Source organism: Amia ocellicauda, chromosome 7, assembly GCF_036373705.1.
Source record: "Amia ocellicauda isolate fAmiCal2 chromosome 7, fAmiCal2.hap1, whole genome shotgun sequence".
Classification (NCBI taxonomy): domain Eukaryota; kingdom Metazoa; phylum Chordata; class Actinopteri; order Amiiformes; family Amiidae; genus Amia; species Amia ocellicauda.
The window spans coordinates 24,699,235-24,718,463 of record NC_089856.1 but is presented as its reverse complement, the minus strand read 5'-3'; the positions used below and the strand labels follow the sequence as shown (position 1 = coordinate 24,718,463).

At 36.8% G+C, this 19,229-nt stretch overlaps 2 protein-coding genes across 2 annotated transcripts in view; one reads left to right on the top strand and one right to left on the bottom strand.

Annotated features, from left to right (window-relative positions):
• LOC136753061 (sodium/hydrogen exchanger 9) overlaps nucleotides 1–8,158 on the top strand; it is a 122,203-nt gene extending 114,045 nt beyond the window's left edge. The window contains exons 15-16 of the mRNA XM_066708872.1: nucleotides 5,281–5,386; nucleotides 6,159–8,158. Coding sequence (XP_066564969.1) covers nucleotides 5,281–5,386; nucleotides 6,159–6,350 — 298 coding nt within the window. The 3' untranslated portion in view covers nucleotides 6,351–8,158. The remainder of the gene's footprint in view (nucleotides 1–5,280; nucleotides 5,387–6,158) is intronic.
• Nucleotides 8,159–11,089: 2,931 nt separating this feature from the next.
• Nucleotides 11,090–13,590, bottom strand: chst2b (carbohydrate (N-acetylglucosamine-6-O) sulfotransferase 2b). Its single transcript, XM_066708873.1, has one exon. It carries the CDS (start codon nucleotides 13,006–13,008, stop codon nucleotides 11,611–11,613), a length of 1,398 nt encoding a protein of 465 aa, XP_066564970.1. The 5' UTR covers nucleotides 13,009–13,590; the 3' UTR covers nucleotides 11,090–11,610.
• Between the last annotated feature and the right edge of the window lie 5,639 nt (nucleotides 13,591–19,229).

The following is a 19,229-nucleotide window of genomic DNA, read 5'->3' as shown; positions in this document are numbered from 1 at the left end:
GCCAAACAAACGGCACCTCTACCAAATCTAGCAGCAGTATTACCGGGAATTCCACCAAAATTCCATAGTTTCTCAGTTTATTCTCGAAGTCGAAACATATTCTATGGAGTGTTCTTATGTCCAGTTCATTCTATTTACCAGAATTAAGAGATCGAGGAATAGGCCATGACATCATGGGGTGCTAACTCTGGAGCTGCTTTGCTGGAGGTTAATGGGGAAAATTAAAAAAGCCACGAAAATCATTAAAAACAAACATTTTATGCATGTTCGATGGCACCATCACCCTATTTTTCTGAAAGAACCATCGGTTTGAAGTCATACAAAGTTTATTTCACCACCCAGAACTTTCGCTAATATTTTACATGATTATTTTATTTAAGGGACTGCCGTGTAGGTAAACAGTGGAGTGCAAACATTGTAGATGCTAGATTATTGATGAAGTGGCATTATTATTACGATGATGATGATGATGATGATGATGATGTTAGGTAGGTTTATGTAGCCTAATATTTATTAGCACATAAGTATTTAATTTATTCCATTTTGGAATACTCTGTGGTAGGAAAAGTCGCATTGTGGTTTAAAGTGAAAATGTTATCCAGGTAACTTTTCTGGCAATTGGAACTGATAGACATGCAGTGTGATGACATGCTTCGCAATCACCAACAGCGCAGCCTGGACCAGACCAGGTTCCCCCATTTAAGACCCCATGCAAAGAGGATGCTCAGTTTGTTTGGCTTGACATATATTTGTGAGCAGACATTCTCTCTTGTGATTTTGAACAAAGGTCGCCTGAGAACCAGCTTGACAGACTCCCCACTGACTGACTGAACCAGCTTGATGTGACATTCTGGGAGTGACAATTACCAACTTTTCACCTGATTATAATGACATACTTGGCACCAAGTTACAGCTTCACTGCTCACATTAGTTGTGACACCAGTGGTTCAGTTCCCCCAAGACAAGCCTAATGTTTTTATCAGGCTATAGCGAGGATAAATCCTTTGCCTGTCTTTAAAAATAAAAGTATGCTATGATGATTGTGATGCTGTGATATGTAGGCTCTAAATTACATTACTATTTTGTCACTGATCTGGCATACCAATATGGAAACAACTTTTTTTTTGCAGTCCTACCCGTACTCTTTATTTTCTATGATTTCATACTCAGTGTATAATGTTATTGTATGTGAGCAGGTAAAGTAAAAAGTTGTATTTACATTTAGTGATTGTACAATAATATCACAAGTAATTATTTACTTTGATTTGTATGCAGCCCTTGAAAATACCCAAACTTTCACATCTGGCCCTTTGAGAAAAAGGTTTGGACACCCCTGGTCTAGGGATTCAGTGGGACAGTAACTTCCCTGGAGTGAGGAGAATAAGAAGGGACCCAGATACAGAACAAATTAGAAGGGGGTGATTTCATAGCTCTCAAGTTTTCAAAATGTCAATGCATGAGATTTGTCACATAAAAAAAATGCAGTGACAGAAAGCACTCCCGCTGGCATAAACAGCAGCCCAATGCATGAGTCTTGAGAGCTGTGTGATTTGGGTTCATAATTACAGTGGTTTGCCAATATTCCACATCAGCAAATATTGGAGCTGAACCTTGGCTCCTCAGTCTAATACACACACACAAACAGAATCGTAATATATGATACAAGACAAACCAGCTAATGCAATTCTTTTTAATTATTGCGGCTCTTAGCACAATTACAGAGAGAGAGGGATCTTGGAAGATGAGTCACAATAGTTGACTGTGAACTGGCTGAAGCAGCAGGTCTGCATCCCAGAATCTATGTCAGCTGTTTTGTTTTTCTGTTAAGTGTATCCATAATTATAGGCCTGCCTGTGAACTTGTTTTCAATATCAGTAATGTACTCTTCATCATTCATTCATCTATTAAGTAGACGGTTTTGCACAATAAATACTAAAAATAGATTGTCTAATTGTCCTAACCATATACTTTTTCAGAATTGGCTCTAGTTTTGAACAGCATGCACACATGAGAACTATGCAAAGTTCAACACTCTGCAAATTTAAGAACTAGGGTATTCCAGTATTCCAGTGCCCTTGATTTTTAGTCTATTCCCAGAAATCCCGTTAGCTTTTAGGCATATTTCCAATTAGTTTCTCCTTACACATATCTAGGACATGCATAGCTGCACACTATCAGCAAAATAAGTGTATATTGATTGTTTTCTCCCCTCTGGTAACTTATTATTTTTGTATTTTCTTTAGATACAAAAAAATGTTCAGATCTCCAAGCCCAGATTAAACCTTCAATTTAAAACAGTTTCTGACTCTGCTCTGTGTAATGTATATTAAATAGTTTTTCTACATTGAGTGAATCTATATAATAAAATCATACAGTCAGATTGAAAGCTATAATAATTATTGGGCCTAATGTGATGTTTTGCATCAAACCAACTATTGGAATGGAATAATATTTTTGCATAATTAGTAATTTTTGGTTGTTGGGTTTCCCTGTGGACTGTGTTTGAATGGTTATAATTTTAGCACACTGAATCCCCTCGCCCCCCAAACAAATTATAATATATATATATATATATATATTTATTGCTGTGTGGTTTGGCGAGGACCTGCCCCAAACTGTGCTGTACTTCCCCAGATCCAGGTGGAGGTGAATTACACACATGATCCGCTGTCCCACTGTCACTGGCTCTCCCCTCAATTAAGCAAGATGAGGCTGGTGGAGTCTGTGAGAGTGTGTGTGAAAACTAAAACTGATTATGGTAACGGTACTTTGATTGCGGATTACGGAATACGGATTTTGGACTGGTTACTGTTTGACTTGCGTATGTTATTATTATTAGTTATATGTTTAGGTGGGGATATACATGAAGTTTAGGCTCAATGAAGAGCTAGAGTTTTGTTTACCTTTGTGAATGTCTTTTTGGTGTATGATGACCTGTCTTTCAAAGTCACTTAGATCCTTTCCTCTTGCCATCTTGATCCAAAATCGAGGCCAACTGGGCCTGTTCAGCATTTTTAAACATGCCACAGAGCATGATAGGATGTTAATTGTTTAATCGTATCAAGCAGTACACCTGTTTGTTCATTATGTTCCTCACTCATTTATTTAGGTTTTCCCTTTAATTTGTCACCCGTCTGTATATGAAGAGATGAAGGCTGAACTGTGCATATATGCAGCATGAGACATTTATATATGACACATTTATATTTTGTAATAATACAAAATGTATAAAGAAAAGCATGTCTTTATTATATTAAAGCAAAGTACAAAGGGAAATTGTATCCTACTGTAACAGATCTTCTTCCAGATATAAATGTCTCATTCTGTATATATATAATTATGGCAGTAGGCCTGCATTTCATAAATCTATACATGAAATCTGGAATAAGAAGCAATTCATGTTGCTGGACAGGGTGAATTTTGAAAGTGATTTCCATTGGAACGGTTATTTATTTTAAGTTGTTAAGATACTAGCCTCTGCCTGGCATCTTTTTGAAATCTAATTGGTCCCACATAACAATTAGGTACCGTGATTCCTCATGAATTAATATATGAATACCACAGGATAAACACATTAATATGTCATGCACGTCATCTGAGTTAATCACATGTATAACAGGGTTAGGGTTAGGTTTTAGGGTTAAGGTCAGGTTTAAGGTTAGTGGAAGTACAGGTTCATGTGCTCAACATCAGAACTCAGATGATGTCCATGATGTACTGATGTTTAAATCCTATGCTATACATATATTAATTATGAGGAATCACAGTACCTTATTGTAAAGTGTAACCATCTAATTCGTTAAACAGGCTGATAGGTAATTCAATAAAATGCCATGGAGAGAAGTGTAAAACTCGTAACATCCAAGTTTAACATACAAGACATCCAAAGCTCCTTGCTCTTGCTCTTTTGCTGCCACCACTATAACATTTTACAGTGATATACTTTATTCAGCATCAGCACATTCTGGAGGGTTTAGTATCTGCATCCTTGACAACTCAGCTCTAAGATAAGTGACTTGATAAATAAATCTAAGTCAGTAAATGGTTGCTGAGAGCACATATTAACAGGCATATGATGGTATTTATGCACGATCTAGACACCCACATCAACGATAATCCAGTTTATGTCATTAATATTAAATTACGTATTGATGGATTTAAATTAGTAATCCGAAACTTCCGCATTTGAGATGATGTTAAAGTTCACTTGAGCTTTCAGAGAACTAGGTTATGTCTGAAAAGAGATTTTAGTTAACATTTATGTCTGATAATGAGTGATCCAGAAAATAAATCTGGGTGTTTTTCTGTAGTCCAGTATAAAGTTTCCAGTTAATGTTGTTATTATGTTTTGTATTGTTACCTACCTTGGGAGTAATCCTTCATTATTATTATTCTTAGATGCCATTCTGGGATATCAGATTGTAGCTTATATTCATGAAGGATTTATTCAGTTTCAACTGTGTTGTTTGTCTTACCTTTTTTGTTTTGGTGAGTGAAGGGGCAGTCACTGAGAGAAATAAGTGACTCACTCTAATGCAATTTGTACTTAAACTCTTAAGCAGAACTCCAAAGGAAAATACTTGACTCTGATAGTAATATACACTTTTGCACTTGGTAGATCTGATTTTATGGATCAGTTTTTTATTTTTATTTTGTCTGTAACTGCACAGAAGCACAGAACTTCACATACTCTTACAAATATCAGTGACTATCATCCGACACTGTAGAAGTTTCAAAACTGAAAGTTTTGGAAATAAATCAATCTGGTACTTATAAAATGATTTATGCTGTTTGATTTTAATGCACAGTGCATATCAAGGGTAAACTGATACAAAATATCAAACCAGTGGTCATTTCCTGGAGAGTTTTAAGGTTTTAAAATGTTCCTTCAGGTTTTAACCCTATTTTTGGTAAGTGGCTAATGATCATTTTGACAAATGAAGCCAATAATTGGTCCAATTTATTAGCGCAAAAAGAGGTTTGTATTTCTCCAGGACCAGGAACAGAGACGCATGTATTAACTGCTTTATCAGTTTCTGTCTATTTCCCATGTAATGGAAAGCCTTATGGTTCTTGGTAGTGCATGAGCATGAACGTGATTAATAGCTTTCCAAAGGGTAATGTGTTTCTAAGCCAAGTCCTGTGAGTTGTGGAGCCTGTGGAGCTTTTTTCCAGACTATTCTTTGTCCTTGAAAGCTCAGGTCCTCTCCCTGATATATTTTAAATAAAAGTTTTGAAGTAATGCATTTCTACCCAAGACAAACCTTAACACTGGAACAGATACCTGAAGCCAATTCTGACCCACTCTGGACCACCCCTGAGTTATACACTGCCAGTGTGGTGTGGACCTGTTGCCAAACTCCTGACCAGCCCTCGCGCATATGAGGTAAGATATCCCTCCCAATACACACTGGCAGACACAACAGGATTTTCAAACAGGATCAAAACAAGAACCTGGTTGCTCTTTATTATTTTCAGAAACCTCATTCATTCCACTTAATCATCTGTGTTCAAACAATTTGATATAAAATATATCACATATCTACTTCCTGACACATGATGAAATATAAACAAAGTGATTCTGATACATAAACTAGCTTTAAAAATAATTTTGAAACCAAGTTCTGATCTTGCTCCTTAAATAAAAACTAAAAAAAAAACTTAAGCAACAGTCTAATTCTGGGTGCCAAGAGGTATAATTACAAGAAACACTTATGTTTTTTCCCCCATTGATAATTATTTTTCTAATAACTATAAACTGTAGTTAAATGTCAGAGTTGGTAACTACTGTTCAGCTTTTGTTGTTGTTTGTTAGCTAAAGGAAAATTAAGTCATAGCCTGAAGCGATCATTTGTGTATAAATCAAACTGTCAGAGCTTAACACTTAAGACAGGCAGGTAATTGACATCTGAGGTGCTTCCACACAGACGAAAAACAAGAGCCCTGGAGCTGGCACCTGAAAGATCCCTGACGAATATGGAAAACTACACAAATATAAAAATATTGCCATGGAGTGCCAGCTCCTTGCTGTGTTTAGCATAACTTAAATATCTAGTATACATTTTCTACTCTGTTGTGCCCTATTTCACATTGGTGGTGTGGTAATGCTAGCTACACTTTTAGCAGCTGCAAAAACATGTTAGTTTCTTTCAATACAGAACCAAGAGCAGTTACAGAATGACGATGCTGATACTGTCAGTCTGAATGGGGCTGATGAGAGCATGGCTACATCTCCTGTGGAATCTGAGAAGACAGGGAGCAATATTCAGGAGACAGCAACCTCAGGTCATGAAAACATGTCAGAAGGAGACCTAGGACTTGGATTTGGGGGAGTGCACAAACTTGTGTAGTCAGTGTTAATCACCCCAAACTGGTAATAAATAATGGCTTAATATGTATATGGGTTAAAAAAAATTATAAGAAGAAAAAGTTCAAACACAAAACAGTTGTGTACTGTAGTAGTAAAGGTCAGTTACATTACTATAAATGTCAATTTATAAATAGGGAAAAACATGTTTTGTATTTATTATCCAGTATCTGTACACAATAATTAAATGTTATGATTTATTTGTATAATTTGTAAATGTTCTAAACCATATTAGAGTTAAAGAGGGTTAGAGGGCTTCTGCAGAGTACACTCCACAAACGTCTGTCCTCTCTGTCTCCTTGCCAGCAGACTTTGTCCTATTAAAGTGTTCTAGGTCACCCAGCCCCAAACCCTTCTTACTATAAAAGGTGTTGTGTAAGAATGTAAAAAAAAAAAAAAAAAACTGTCATCTAATGCATTATTTATTGCAAGTGAGACAGTTAACATTTCCCCCTATTTCTACTTTTTTAAAGCTTATAAAGTTATTAGTACAGACCACTTTTGTCATTATTGGTCTTTCCAGCAAATAGGAGAAATCAGTTCACGTTATCTTTATATAGTTCAAGAGATAATGTGCTTGGACAATGATGGCAATGCTTCACTTCTCTATCTGCAAACGAGGCCTATTAATATAATATTTTTACTATTTACTTTTAAACACATTAGCTGTTTATAATGGATTGTTTTGTTGGTTTCTGTTTGTTTTACTACTTCCAAATGTTAAAAATTGAAAAGTAACAATCTGTACTGTAACCTAATCAGTATTTCAAACAAAACAGTCACTTGTGAGTTATTAAAATAAGTGAAATATAAATTATATAACTTTAATTTGCCTTTATACATGCTCTACTGTAACTCAGTGTGCCTTGTCAAATGTCTCATTTTGTATGTTTGGGAACAGAGTATGCTTATATAAGACATGTTTTTCAGATACAGCATTCTGGAATAGAATGGTTAAATTCTTATTTCTTTTTACTGCATTATATATAATATATATGCATGCACAGTAATGTATTCCTCTAGTGAATACACTTAGTCCACAAATTAAATTATAGATATTTAAAATGTGTGCATTGTAAAATGATAGACTAAGTGCCCTTGAAACGAAACTAAGATGAAAGTGGCTTATAGTACTCCAATATCAGTTGTTTCATCCCTATATTCCTTTTGGGGAAAAAGGGAAATTAGGCTTATTTGTTCATCTTTATTTATATGCCCAGTTACTGTAATACAGAAACCAATTCAAGCTTGACGTGCAGCTTATAGTGCATTTTGCTTTCTGAAAATCAAGAACCATGACATCTTAAGGGAATCGATAAATAAATATGACCTATAATCAAAGGAAAAATCCCAGCTGTGTATGCAAATTTCTTTTAATCTTTCAGTTTGCTATAAACCAGCAGAGAACTACACTGAAGTAATTGAAGAATGATGTAGGTACAAAACAATCAGGGCACAATACAGTATTTCAGAATTCCTCTTCTGTCACAATTAACTAGGTAAACTGACTGTGTATATTTCTTTGTACATGTGTATGTGTGTGGGGGTTTAATGTGATCATATAATCAGAAAAGGGTTACAGAAAACACCTAATCTAAAGAGAATGGAAGAGGGAGCAAAACAGGCAGTGGATTTCCTTAGGATTGCTCTTATTTTGGATGCTCCTTTAATGTTTGTTTAACAAACAAATCAGAGTATTTGTAAATAAGGCTGTTATAACAGAAATATTATTTGCCTGATCTTCCTGATGTTTATAAGGTTTGTTATTAAAGAAATACATATGTCAATACAGCAGAGAAAAAAGTTTTTTTCATTTTTTGGTTAGATGCATAATTAATCTAACTAAACCGGCGATATATCACATGACAGACTCAATGAACAGTTTTGTTGTTATTGAGGGGAAAAAACACACATTCCAAACAGCTTCTATGATACCTTACCTGTTACTCTAGGGATTAGGACCTAGAGAACAAATAGCTGCAGATTCCAGTTGCTTATATATCACTGAACCAAAAGCTGTGGAAATAGTAATTTCACATTCCAAATAATGAGATGGTAATGCAGTGATACTAGACTAAATGTTGGTCTTGCACAGCCACAGGGTCTAAATGTCCAATACATTGGCATAGACTAACACTAAATTCAGTTCTGCAAGCTTTTGGAGAAATTAAGTTCACTATAAACCTGTAGGGCTATGGCTCTCCAGGACAAATACTGAGAATCACTGGCCTAGGGCAATTATGGTCAACTCTGGTCTTGAAGAGCCACACTCCAGCATGTTTTACATGTGACGCACAACTATCAATATCTAATGATGTAGGACAAATGTGAATTGTTCAATTTAGCCAGTGATTTCTTAATCTAACTCAAGACTGGACTGAACTCTGGTATCTAAAGGCTGAGTTGTGTAAATGCATTTTTTTCTATATGGCAAAATATCTCTAAATAACCTAATTTAACAAATTACCTGATTGACTGATCACAATGCAAATGTTCCAAGCCATTAGAAATGGATACTTATATGTGACCTACTAAATTAGCTTAGATAGTGGGTTTATGAGACCAGGGTTGACCACTCCTGCAGAGAAATGGTTAAATTGTATTATTTGTGAAGGATTGTTTCTTTAAAATAGATAAGATTTTTACAGCAGTGTAACAGCAAACACAGCTTGGCAAAATGGTCTGCAAACAACTGAATGAAAACTGTATATTTTGCATTCATATGCGTCTGTGTATATACAAATATAGTTGGGTGAATAAGCCAGTAATCAACTCTTCAGTCCTATATAATTGAATAAGAAAGTTCAATGCTTAGAAAAACAAACAGATAAAGATAGCTAAACTTCAGCAAACACCACTTACAAAGTGTTTAAAATAACACTGATATTTCACCACTTCATTCATACACATTATGCAACTGGTTAAAGGGATGGAATATAACACTTTACAGATACGCATACATATAGCTTCATAATACCTCATATTTGTAAAGCTTAGAGCAATACTCAAGGACCACAGTAACTAAATGATTTAGGTAAAAATAACCATGTTTACAACAATACAACATAGTTGTTATGTACACTATGTTTCCTACATTGAATGCATAATCCACTAATTCCTATTAATTATGATTTGTATGTATTTTGTTTATAGTTTTATAGTTTGGGAAATCAGAATGTTTGTAAAAGCAGGGGTGAGCTACACACTTGTTAGAAAAGCACTGTGAATCACTTTCACAGATGCTGCTAAATTTAGAAGGTCAAAGATGACCATGTCATTTAGGGAGCAGATTAGATCATTTGAAAGGCAGCAGACAGGAGGCAGGAGAGACGGTTTTGCCATTTGAAATGCATCCAGAACATTAGTCACAATGATTATGCTTATCAACCCTGGTCAACTATAACTAAAAGAACATAATTTGAGGTAGTTAAATAATAGCTGGTGAAAGTTTGAAGTTGTCTTATCAGTTGGAATGATCTTATATTTTAAAATGAATGTATTGTTGTCTATAATTGCTTATAAACAGGTATATAGAAAAGTAAAGTTAGTGTAATTAACATTATTCAGTTTGTCAGCATTCTAAATGAGGTAACTTACATGCATTAATAAATCTTCTGCCTGAACTCTTGCTTGCATTATTCTAATGATAGGTATTATGATACAGCTGTATCGCCATAAAACGCAATACAAAAAATGTTGTCAATACCCAACTCTAATCTTTCATGTGTATACTGAATACACTCATTATGAAAGCAACAAAAATGCCAGGTGTACAGATAAGACAAAGTAATCCGTTACATCGAGATCGGGGTTGTGCTGTCAAATACAGCTGTCGTGAAGGGAAAACACGTTAGCTTTTATTTACTTTTTGTGTTAAAAATAGATAAACATTCCAACACATGCGTAGTTATGAAGATATGCACATTCGAGAAGTGGAAAATATATTTTTGTATAGCTTTAAAGATGTGCAGACATTCAAAAAGTACATTCATACATTGAATTATGTTATCAAACTAGGAAAATAAAAACGAGTGATGTACTTTATTTTGCAAACACCTTGCCATCTGACCTTCTAATTCATACTTCGGATTCTTCAAAAAATGCTGCCAATTCCTAGGGCCTGCCTGTTTAATAGTGTGCACTGTTGTATCTGCATTCCAGTGCATGTCTAACACAGACAAGAAAAGCGGCACTGTGTTGATAGGCCTCCCACGGATTTATTTATAAAATTAAAGACTAGAGAAAGTGCTCTCTGTCCAGCAGTGCGGAGTTCAGAAGCAACACACACATCAATCTGGCCTTACACACTGATGGATTGTTTAATGTAATATATTTCGCTTACATTCATTATGTACTTCTTAGTAAGTTAATTGCTAAGCTTATACGGATGTTTTATTTTAGAGATCTTACTAAAGAAAATAAATAACAAGCAGTACTCGATTTATATTTTTTATGTTAATTTTTCCAGTTATTCAAACGTCATCTACAGAAGTCTTATTCAACAGACATGTTGAAACCTGGAGAACGGGGTTATGCATTGCATTGCATAAAATAAAACAATTAGGTCACAGTATGAACTTCTGAATGGTGCGTGTGTATAGGCTACACACACACACACACACACACACACATATATATATATATCCTCTTCCCTTTTAACAACTACACCCAGGATCAAACTGATATGCTGTGAGGGCAAAAAGATAGGACGTTTTATAGTCATTGCACAACGAAAGAATTAGACCCTTTAATGATTGTCTCTCTTGAAACTGACCCAATACTTACAAACAGAATGAAACAATCAGCTCAAAACTCGAGCTTTTTTTTATGAATTCAAACATTTTTCCCAGCATTTTCACTGTTACAGACAGCATGGATGTATAACATTGTCTTTTTTTTTCGAGCATTTGTGGAGCATTAAAAATAAGGTGTAACAGCGCTCCAGACAACAATTTCTTAACGTCATTTACGATACATACAGTACACACTTGCGGTTTCCTTGGTTTTGAGAACAAATATTGTAGTTTAAGATTCAAGTTGCCATTTTATAGGCTATGCATTGTCAACGTACACTGGTGTACAGTGGTCCCATAAAATAGCAGTATGTTGTTATTAAAAACAATACATTCCAATGTGGTTCGTGAAAGTCTTTAAAAACACTGATGTAAAATAAAGCTTGAACTCTGTGCCAGTTCCACCAAAAGCAGTAGCCTATTTTAATTGTTTTAAAGTCTTGGGCAGCTTTACGGTCGCAGTTTTGGAACCGACAGCAATGATTTACTCAGGTCTTTAGCCTCCCCAGCTGTTTTTACGCGCTCATATCCAAGCAAGGCCATGGCATGATAACAGTAGTCCTCGACTTGCTTTATTTGCTGAAAACTTAGTACAGTCCTCCATGCGCTGGCAGCCTGTGTCGCATTCCTGGAGGAAACGATGAACGGCTTAGAGGACGAGCTGGTCCCACTGGTCATGTTGAGGGCGAAAGACTCTATGTCATGGTTAGCCGACAGATTTACAAAACGATAAACGTGTCTCACGGTTTTAATGGGGTCTTCCACTAAATCTTCGTAACGTACAGCCATGTATTTCCCCTTCAGCCAGCTGGGTGGATTCAAAGCAGTGCGCAAAGTCTTGGAGGTACGGTCACAAATTACTTCCATCGCCCCGATTGAGTGGTAATCCGAGCCATCTTTTTTATTCACTTTGTGATTGGGGTCCACAAAGGGGATCCGACGCAGTTTGGGATCTCGGCTTCTCACCACTTGCAAATTCTCGCGAATCAAGCCATGCCTGGATTTGATCCTTGAATTGGCCACCGCCCTCGGGTCCCTGACGAGATGAATCACTCTCAGGTCTAGAGAGGGGTCCTCCATGAGAGGGGCCAACACATTGACGTCCAAAATGCGGACCCCCTTTATAACTACAGTGTTGTACTTTAGACACTCCTCTTCAAGGAGCCTCAAGCTCTGTGGAGGGCACTTTTTGCACACTTTATCATCCACCATGCCCACCACATCTTTCCTGTAGGCAGAGCAAAGAGGATAGGAGCAGATTGCCTTGTTAAGGGTTGCGCCAAAGAGGCCGAGAGAAGTAACATTCTTCCCCCCCGGTGTGTTGTACAGCTGAAAGACTGAAAGATCACACCGGTACAATGAGCTTAGCATGTCCCTGGCCGCCCCTTGCAGAGAAACAGCATCCCCCGGGTACAGTTTCTGCCAGATGTGCCACATTGGCTCGTATAAGAAGAATACTTCTGGGTTTTGGTTAAACAGCTCCCCGAAAAACGAAGACCCCGACCTCCAGGTAGTCAACACATAGACGAGCTGCCTCTTTTTGGCAAGAGAGGGTCTGTATAAAAAGCGGATGTCAGATCTGCTTTGATAAGGGGTGCTTCTCATCTGGTGATTACACTGCTGGGGCTCTTTAGTCCATTTGTAGTTAGCCAGGTTCAGCATAGTTAAAACTATGAGTAAAAAATATGCTATGAACAAAATAATCCTCTTCCTGCGTAACACTTTCATCACGAGACCTGGATGAGCGATTATTTTGCTGCGATTTCGGTATGTTTTGAGCTTCCTCCCGAAGCTCGCATCCTTTTCCCAGGGCGCTAACTTCAGTTGTTGGTAGTGTTTGCTTTTCATTTATAAAATCAAAACGTGGCCCGTACCATTCTCAGGATGCGTCTCACATTAATATATAGATACAGCATAAAGAAACAAAACCTCTTACAAATGACTGCAAATGAGATAATCCAAAAGAACCACTTTACATCAAATCTGCCATTCAGATACAATAATATACACTGAGGCTGAATCACTGCAGTGCGCAAGGCTCCTCATTCGGTATGGAAACCAAATACACATATATCCATTACTGTACAAGTTGGTGTCCGCTGCTGAGGAGAAAATATTAAAACGGCCTGTCTTCAAGAAACATTACCGCCCTCCTTACCAGCATTTTTGTGCCAGCATTTCTGCGCAGCTTAAGGCATTCAGATGTATGGTAGCGATCAAGATAAATGGCTTGATGAATAAATGTGGAGAACTACGTACGTTGCCTTCCGGGTCGGGTTCCATTCAATGCTCACTTGGAAAACGATCTCCTTGCGTGCGTTGCGTAGTCTAAAACGGTAGCATTTTTCTTAAAAAATATCCTATTTTCTTCTTTCTATTGTGCTATATCTCTGTAACTAATTGAAACTAGACTGATTCAGTGTCTGGGAAGAAAAGGGCCCTCCCCTGCTCATTTCCCATTGGAGAGGATAAGGGGATTCTAGTTTCAATCCACCATTTCATTGGTGGACTGAAATTGTCTGTTATTTTTTTTCCCTTGGACTCCTTCATATGAGAAGCTGAGTAAAAACTGCGGTTGGTAAACCCAGTGAATGCTGTTAGATGCGGGAGGTGGGAGTTGGAAGTTGGTACTGGAAATATATATATTTTTCTATTGTTTTGATGAGCATATCTAGGTATTCTCCGCCTGTAGTGTAAGATTATGCGCTTTCTCCGTCCACAGATATTTTGTTGTTACATTGTACAAAGGCAACACTGATGCTGCTTGCATGCCTGAGTATTTTCTAATTTATATATATATATATATATATATATATATATATATTTTTTTTTTTTTAATATATATATATATATTTTTTCTCAAATCGTTACGTATTTGTTCCAGAAAAAGGAAATGTCTCTGTAACTTTCCAGGAAACAGCAATGGCACGACGGGATTTAGAACTCAGGAAGACATTATTAATATCATACAACTGAACTGCTGCATCATTTTGGCTTCCAGTGATAAAAGTAATCTAGGGGTTGAGGCCTAGATCCATATGTTAGATTTTCTCGTGGTTATATTATTATTATTATTATTATTATTATTATTATTATTATTATTATTATTATTATTATTATTATAACAGTTTATTTAATAATAATATACCTTTATATATTACAGAAACATACTTTGTTACTTTATTTATTTTAGTCATTTCATTTTGACAATAATCATGTTTTTAATGGTTACAATTTGTAACAATAGTTTGGAAGCTACTACATAATCACTTTGCACACAGTATGGCATGTACTACAACTGCACTCAAACTCAATTCTTAAACTTAAATCTTACATTGTTTTGTGTTGGTTTGCATTGCATTAAACCCACAATTATGAAAATCTGAAATGTTTACATTTAAGAAACACATTTATGATATTTTGTTTATAACTGGGATTTGCTTCAATGTCGTAATTAGAACATAAACTAGCATTGTTCTCTGTGGACACAATGTAGGAAAAAGTGGGAAATTGTGTACTTAATTTATTTTCACGAATTCAAGCTTCTGGTTATTATTTAATATTGAATTCTTAGTTCTACAGTGGCCGGCACAGATCATAAAATCAGCTTGTGTCAAGAATGCTTTGTGATATTTCCTCCTGTTCTGAATTACGAAGACAACTAATAATAATACAATCTGACTTATCCATGAGTGAAATTGTAGTTCCCTGAGTAGCATTACATCTTACTTCTTAAAAACTTGTTATAAACTGTTAAAAGTGACAGCTCCTGGGCTATCAGCTGTGGCTTTCTGCATTGTACATATATTTGAATATTTACAATTTATACACATAAGCGGTTTTGAAAATGGATGGATGGACCATTTATACACAAAAAGTTAAGGCAAGTAGTACATACAAATAATATTAAGTGTTGAGTGTTATTTTTGTTGTTGTGCTTTGTTTTTCTTTTTTACAGTGAGCCCAAGGCCAACAGCCTGGTTGCTTAAAACTGGAATCTGAACAAATACAGATTTCTTAACTGGAGAGTCTGTTCTTTACACCCTTGCATTGAAGAGATGCTGGGAAATTTCTTATAGTCCAGGGTTATGTTTGCCAAAATATTGACAATGGTTATTTAAATGACAGCAGATGGAGTGCTGCAGTGCGTGGGATCCAAGGCTAGCAAACCACAATGCCATCTGGTTATAGTCAGTTATAGCACTTCAACAGGCATTGTTCTTCTGTGGCCCCATATTCAATGAGTGTTCTGTCACTAAGCAACTTCTATATTAACCATAGTATAAAGGTCAAAACTAAGAAAACTGTCATCAGACTACCTTCCCTTCAGTTTTAAACATATTTTGGAAATGTCATAGTTCCATATATAATTTGTATTAAACATTTCAGTATGTAATAACCAATTAAATGGTGTTTGATTATAGATGTTACTCACACTAATTAAAGAGCAACTGTACAAGGCTATACATTGAACCAACTATGGGGCTGTCCACTTACAAAAGCAGACTTTCACCATATTTCATTGTGATCCATCACAAATGTTCCTGCAGCCTGTGCCTACAAATATAAGCTATATTTCTGCATTTGCCATCTTATCAGCCTGATATAAATGACTCATTCATGTTAGTTCACGTGGCTGATGTACTGATGTAACAGCCCTCTGGTAAGTTTCTCATTCTGGTTCTCAGGGGGGCATGCTTTTGACAACAACACCTGCCACATTCAAGATAGCAGGCCAGACGTGCTTAGAAAAGTGCGGGACTTTCAAAGTTTTCGCCCACAGCACGCTCCCAAAAGAATGCTTTCCCCCAATCTGAAGCAGGAAAATGCCTTCAGGTTAAGCATTTGATAAATAACAACAAAATAAGGATTGCATGGAGCTTATAGGGGGATGGAAAAACCCTGGATCTTTAAAGGACTGTTTTATGCTGGGTACCAGCATCTGGAGACACAAATAGTGCAAACAATGAGGGGTAATAGTCCTAACTAATAGCTTTCACACTATGTTATATGGGCTATTATTGACTAACTGGAAAATGTTGGCTTTCAAATCCTGCAACCCAACAAAGCACCGTCTGCTACTTAGAGGGAATGCCATGACTTTGAGCTATCAAAAAACTAAATACCCTAGGTGTGTCTTTGACACATCTAGCCATCTGAAGAGAAACATATCTTTCCCTTGCTTGCAGAGATTTGCACTTAATATAGGTGATATTACTGAATCTGACCACCCTAGACAGAAACGTTCAGCTGTGCTTTGTGTGAGCACCTCAGTTGCTGTTAATAACCTGGTGGAATTCCAGGCAGTGTCTTGACATGTCTGGATACTTTGGAAGCAAAGTTTGCTGGAGTTTTCTGTGCTTCATTATTACCTCTGTAATTTGGCATTTGTAAGGGCCACTTTATCAAGGTGATTCCTCCCTAAAGACTGAACATTAAAAGAAAATAAACTAAATTGCATTCAGGATACCAGGAGAAACAGCATAGTTAGAAAACATGGTGATGTGACATGCATTGACACAAACAATTATAGCAACAGGTTTACTTTATAATCATAATTTATCATTTTATAACTTTATAATTACAGAACACACGTAAAATTTATCTCCAATATGATATATTCTAATAAGCCTATGAATAACACAATTGTGCATGTGCCACAGTTCATATTTGATACATATATTTACAATTGATAGGTTAATGTAATGACTTATCTACTGTAGTTTAACCTCATGCATTGCTTCCCCTTTATCTTCTAACATAAGTAAATAAAGAACTGTTCACCACTGTGCATTATCAAAATTAAGAAATACAAAACTGCTACCAATGAACATTTCCAGATTGCCGTATGTAAGAAAACATCCAGTAAACCTTAAAAAAAGTTGGGTTTTAATTAAAATGCAAGCTTCTGTTGTAGAAAATGAAAAGTCATCAGTTTGGGATATCTGCATAGTGTAGAGCCCTGAAACAGCAGTATTGTTCAAATAACTCTTAAGCTCCAATTAGTGTGCATCCAAAGACTAGAAAAGTACCCAGCAATAATTCACTGAAAGCTGTTATCTTCACAAGGATGGTTAATAGTCCACTTCCAGCTGAGAACAAGACTGCATAAAACTCAGAATTACTACATCAACCTGTATTTTTTATTTTTTTTGTAATCCTTCAGTTGACATTGTGTTTCACGCAATTGTGAAATCAGACAAGTATAGCAATCATTTTCTAATAGAGATGTAGAAAATTATATAACTGGTTTTCATGTCTTATTAATTCATTAATTGAATTATTTATTTTTGGTACATGGGGGAGGGGGCAATGTAGATCATTGTTCTCTTCCAGAAAAACTATGCAATGCAAGAGCTTCTTCAGTTTCCTATGGTGTCATTGGTTGCTATTGTTGAACCAGTTGAACAGTGTGTGCAATAATAAGAAAGCACTTGTTGCAATTTTTCAAGGGCACACAACACCTTCTCCCACTCCCATACAGAAACCATAGTGCATAACATTATACAGTGAGGGGAAAAAGTATTTGATCCCCTGCTGATTTTGTACGTTTGCCCACTGACAAAGAAATTATCAGTCTATAATTTTAATGGTAGGTGTATTTTAACAGTGAGAGACAGAATAACAACAAAAAAATCCAGAAAAAAAACGCATTTCAAAAAAGTTATACATTGATTTGCATGTTAATGAGGGAAATAAGTATTTGATCCCCTATCAATCAGCAAGATTTCTGGCTCCCAGGTGTCGTTTATACAGGTAACGAGCTGAGATTAGGAGCACTCTCTTAAAGGGAGTGCTCCTAATCTCAGCTCGTTACCTGTATAAAAGACACCTGTCCACAGAAGCAATCAATCAGTCAGATTCCAAACTCTCCACTATGGCCAAGACCAAAGAGCTGTCCAGGGACAAGATTGTAGACCTACACAAAATGGGCTACAAGACCATCGCCAAGCAGCTTGGTGAGAAGGTGACAACAGTTGGTGCGATTATTCACAAATGGAAGAAACACAAAATCTCCCTCGGTCTGGGGCTCCATGCAAGATCTCACCTCGTGGAGTATCAATGATCATGAGAACGGTGAGAAATCAGCCCAGAACTACATGGGAGGATCTTGTTAATGATCTCAAGGCAGCTGGGACCATAGTCACCAAGAAAACAATTGGTAACACACTACGCCGTGAAGGACTGAAATCCTGCAGTGCCCGCAAGGTCCCCCTGCTCAAGAAAGCACATGTACAGGCCCATCTGAAGTTTGCCAATGAACATCTGAATGATTCAGAGGAGAACTGGGTGAAAGTGTTGTGGTCAGATGAGACCAAAATCGAGCTCTTTGGCATCAACTCAACTCGCCGTGTTTGGAGGAGGAGGAATGCTGCCTATGACCCCAAGAACACCATCCCCACCGTCAAACATGGAGGTGGAAACATTATGCTTTGGGGGTGTTTTTCTGCTAAGGGCACAGGACAACTGCACCGCATCAAAGGGACGATGGACGGGGCCATGTACCATCAAATCTTGAGTGAGAACCTCCTTCCTTCAGCCAGGGCATTGAAAATGGGTCATGTATGGGTATTCCAGCATGACAATCACCCAAAACACACAGCCAAGGCAACAAAAGAGTGGCTCAAGAAGAAGCACATTAAGGTCCTTAATCCCATAGAAAATCTGTGGAGGGAGCTGAAGGTTCGAGTTGCCAAACGTCAGCCTCGAAACCTTAATGACTTGGAGAGGATCTGCAAGGAGGAGTGGCACAAAATCCCTCCTGAGATGTGTGCAAACCTGGTGGCCAATTACAAGGAACGTCTGACCTCTGTGATTGCCAACAAGGGTTTTGCCACCAAGTACTAAGTTGAAGGGGTCAAATACTTTTTTCCATCCTTAACATGCAAGTCAATTTATAACCTTTTTGAAATGCATTTTTCTGGATTTTTTTGTTGTTATTCTGTCTCTCACTGTTAAAATACACCTACCATTAAAATTATAGACTGATCATTTCTTTGTCAGTGGGCAAACATACAAAATCACCAGGGGATCAAATACTTTTTCCCCTCACTATATAGAAATATAGG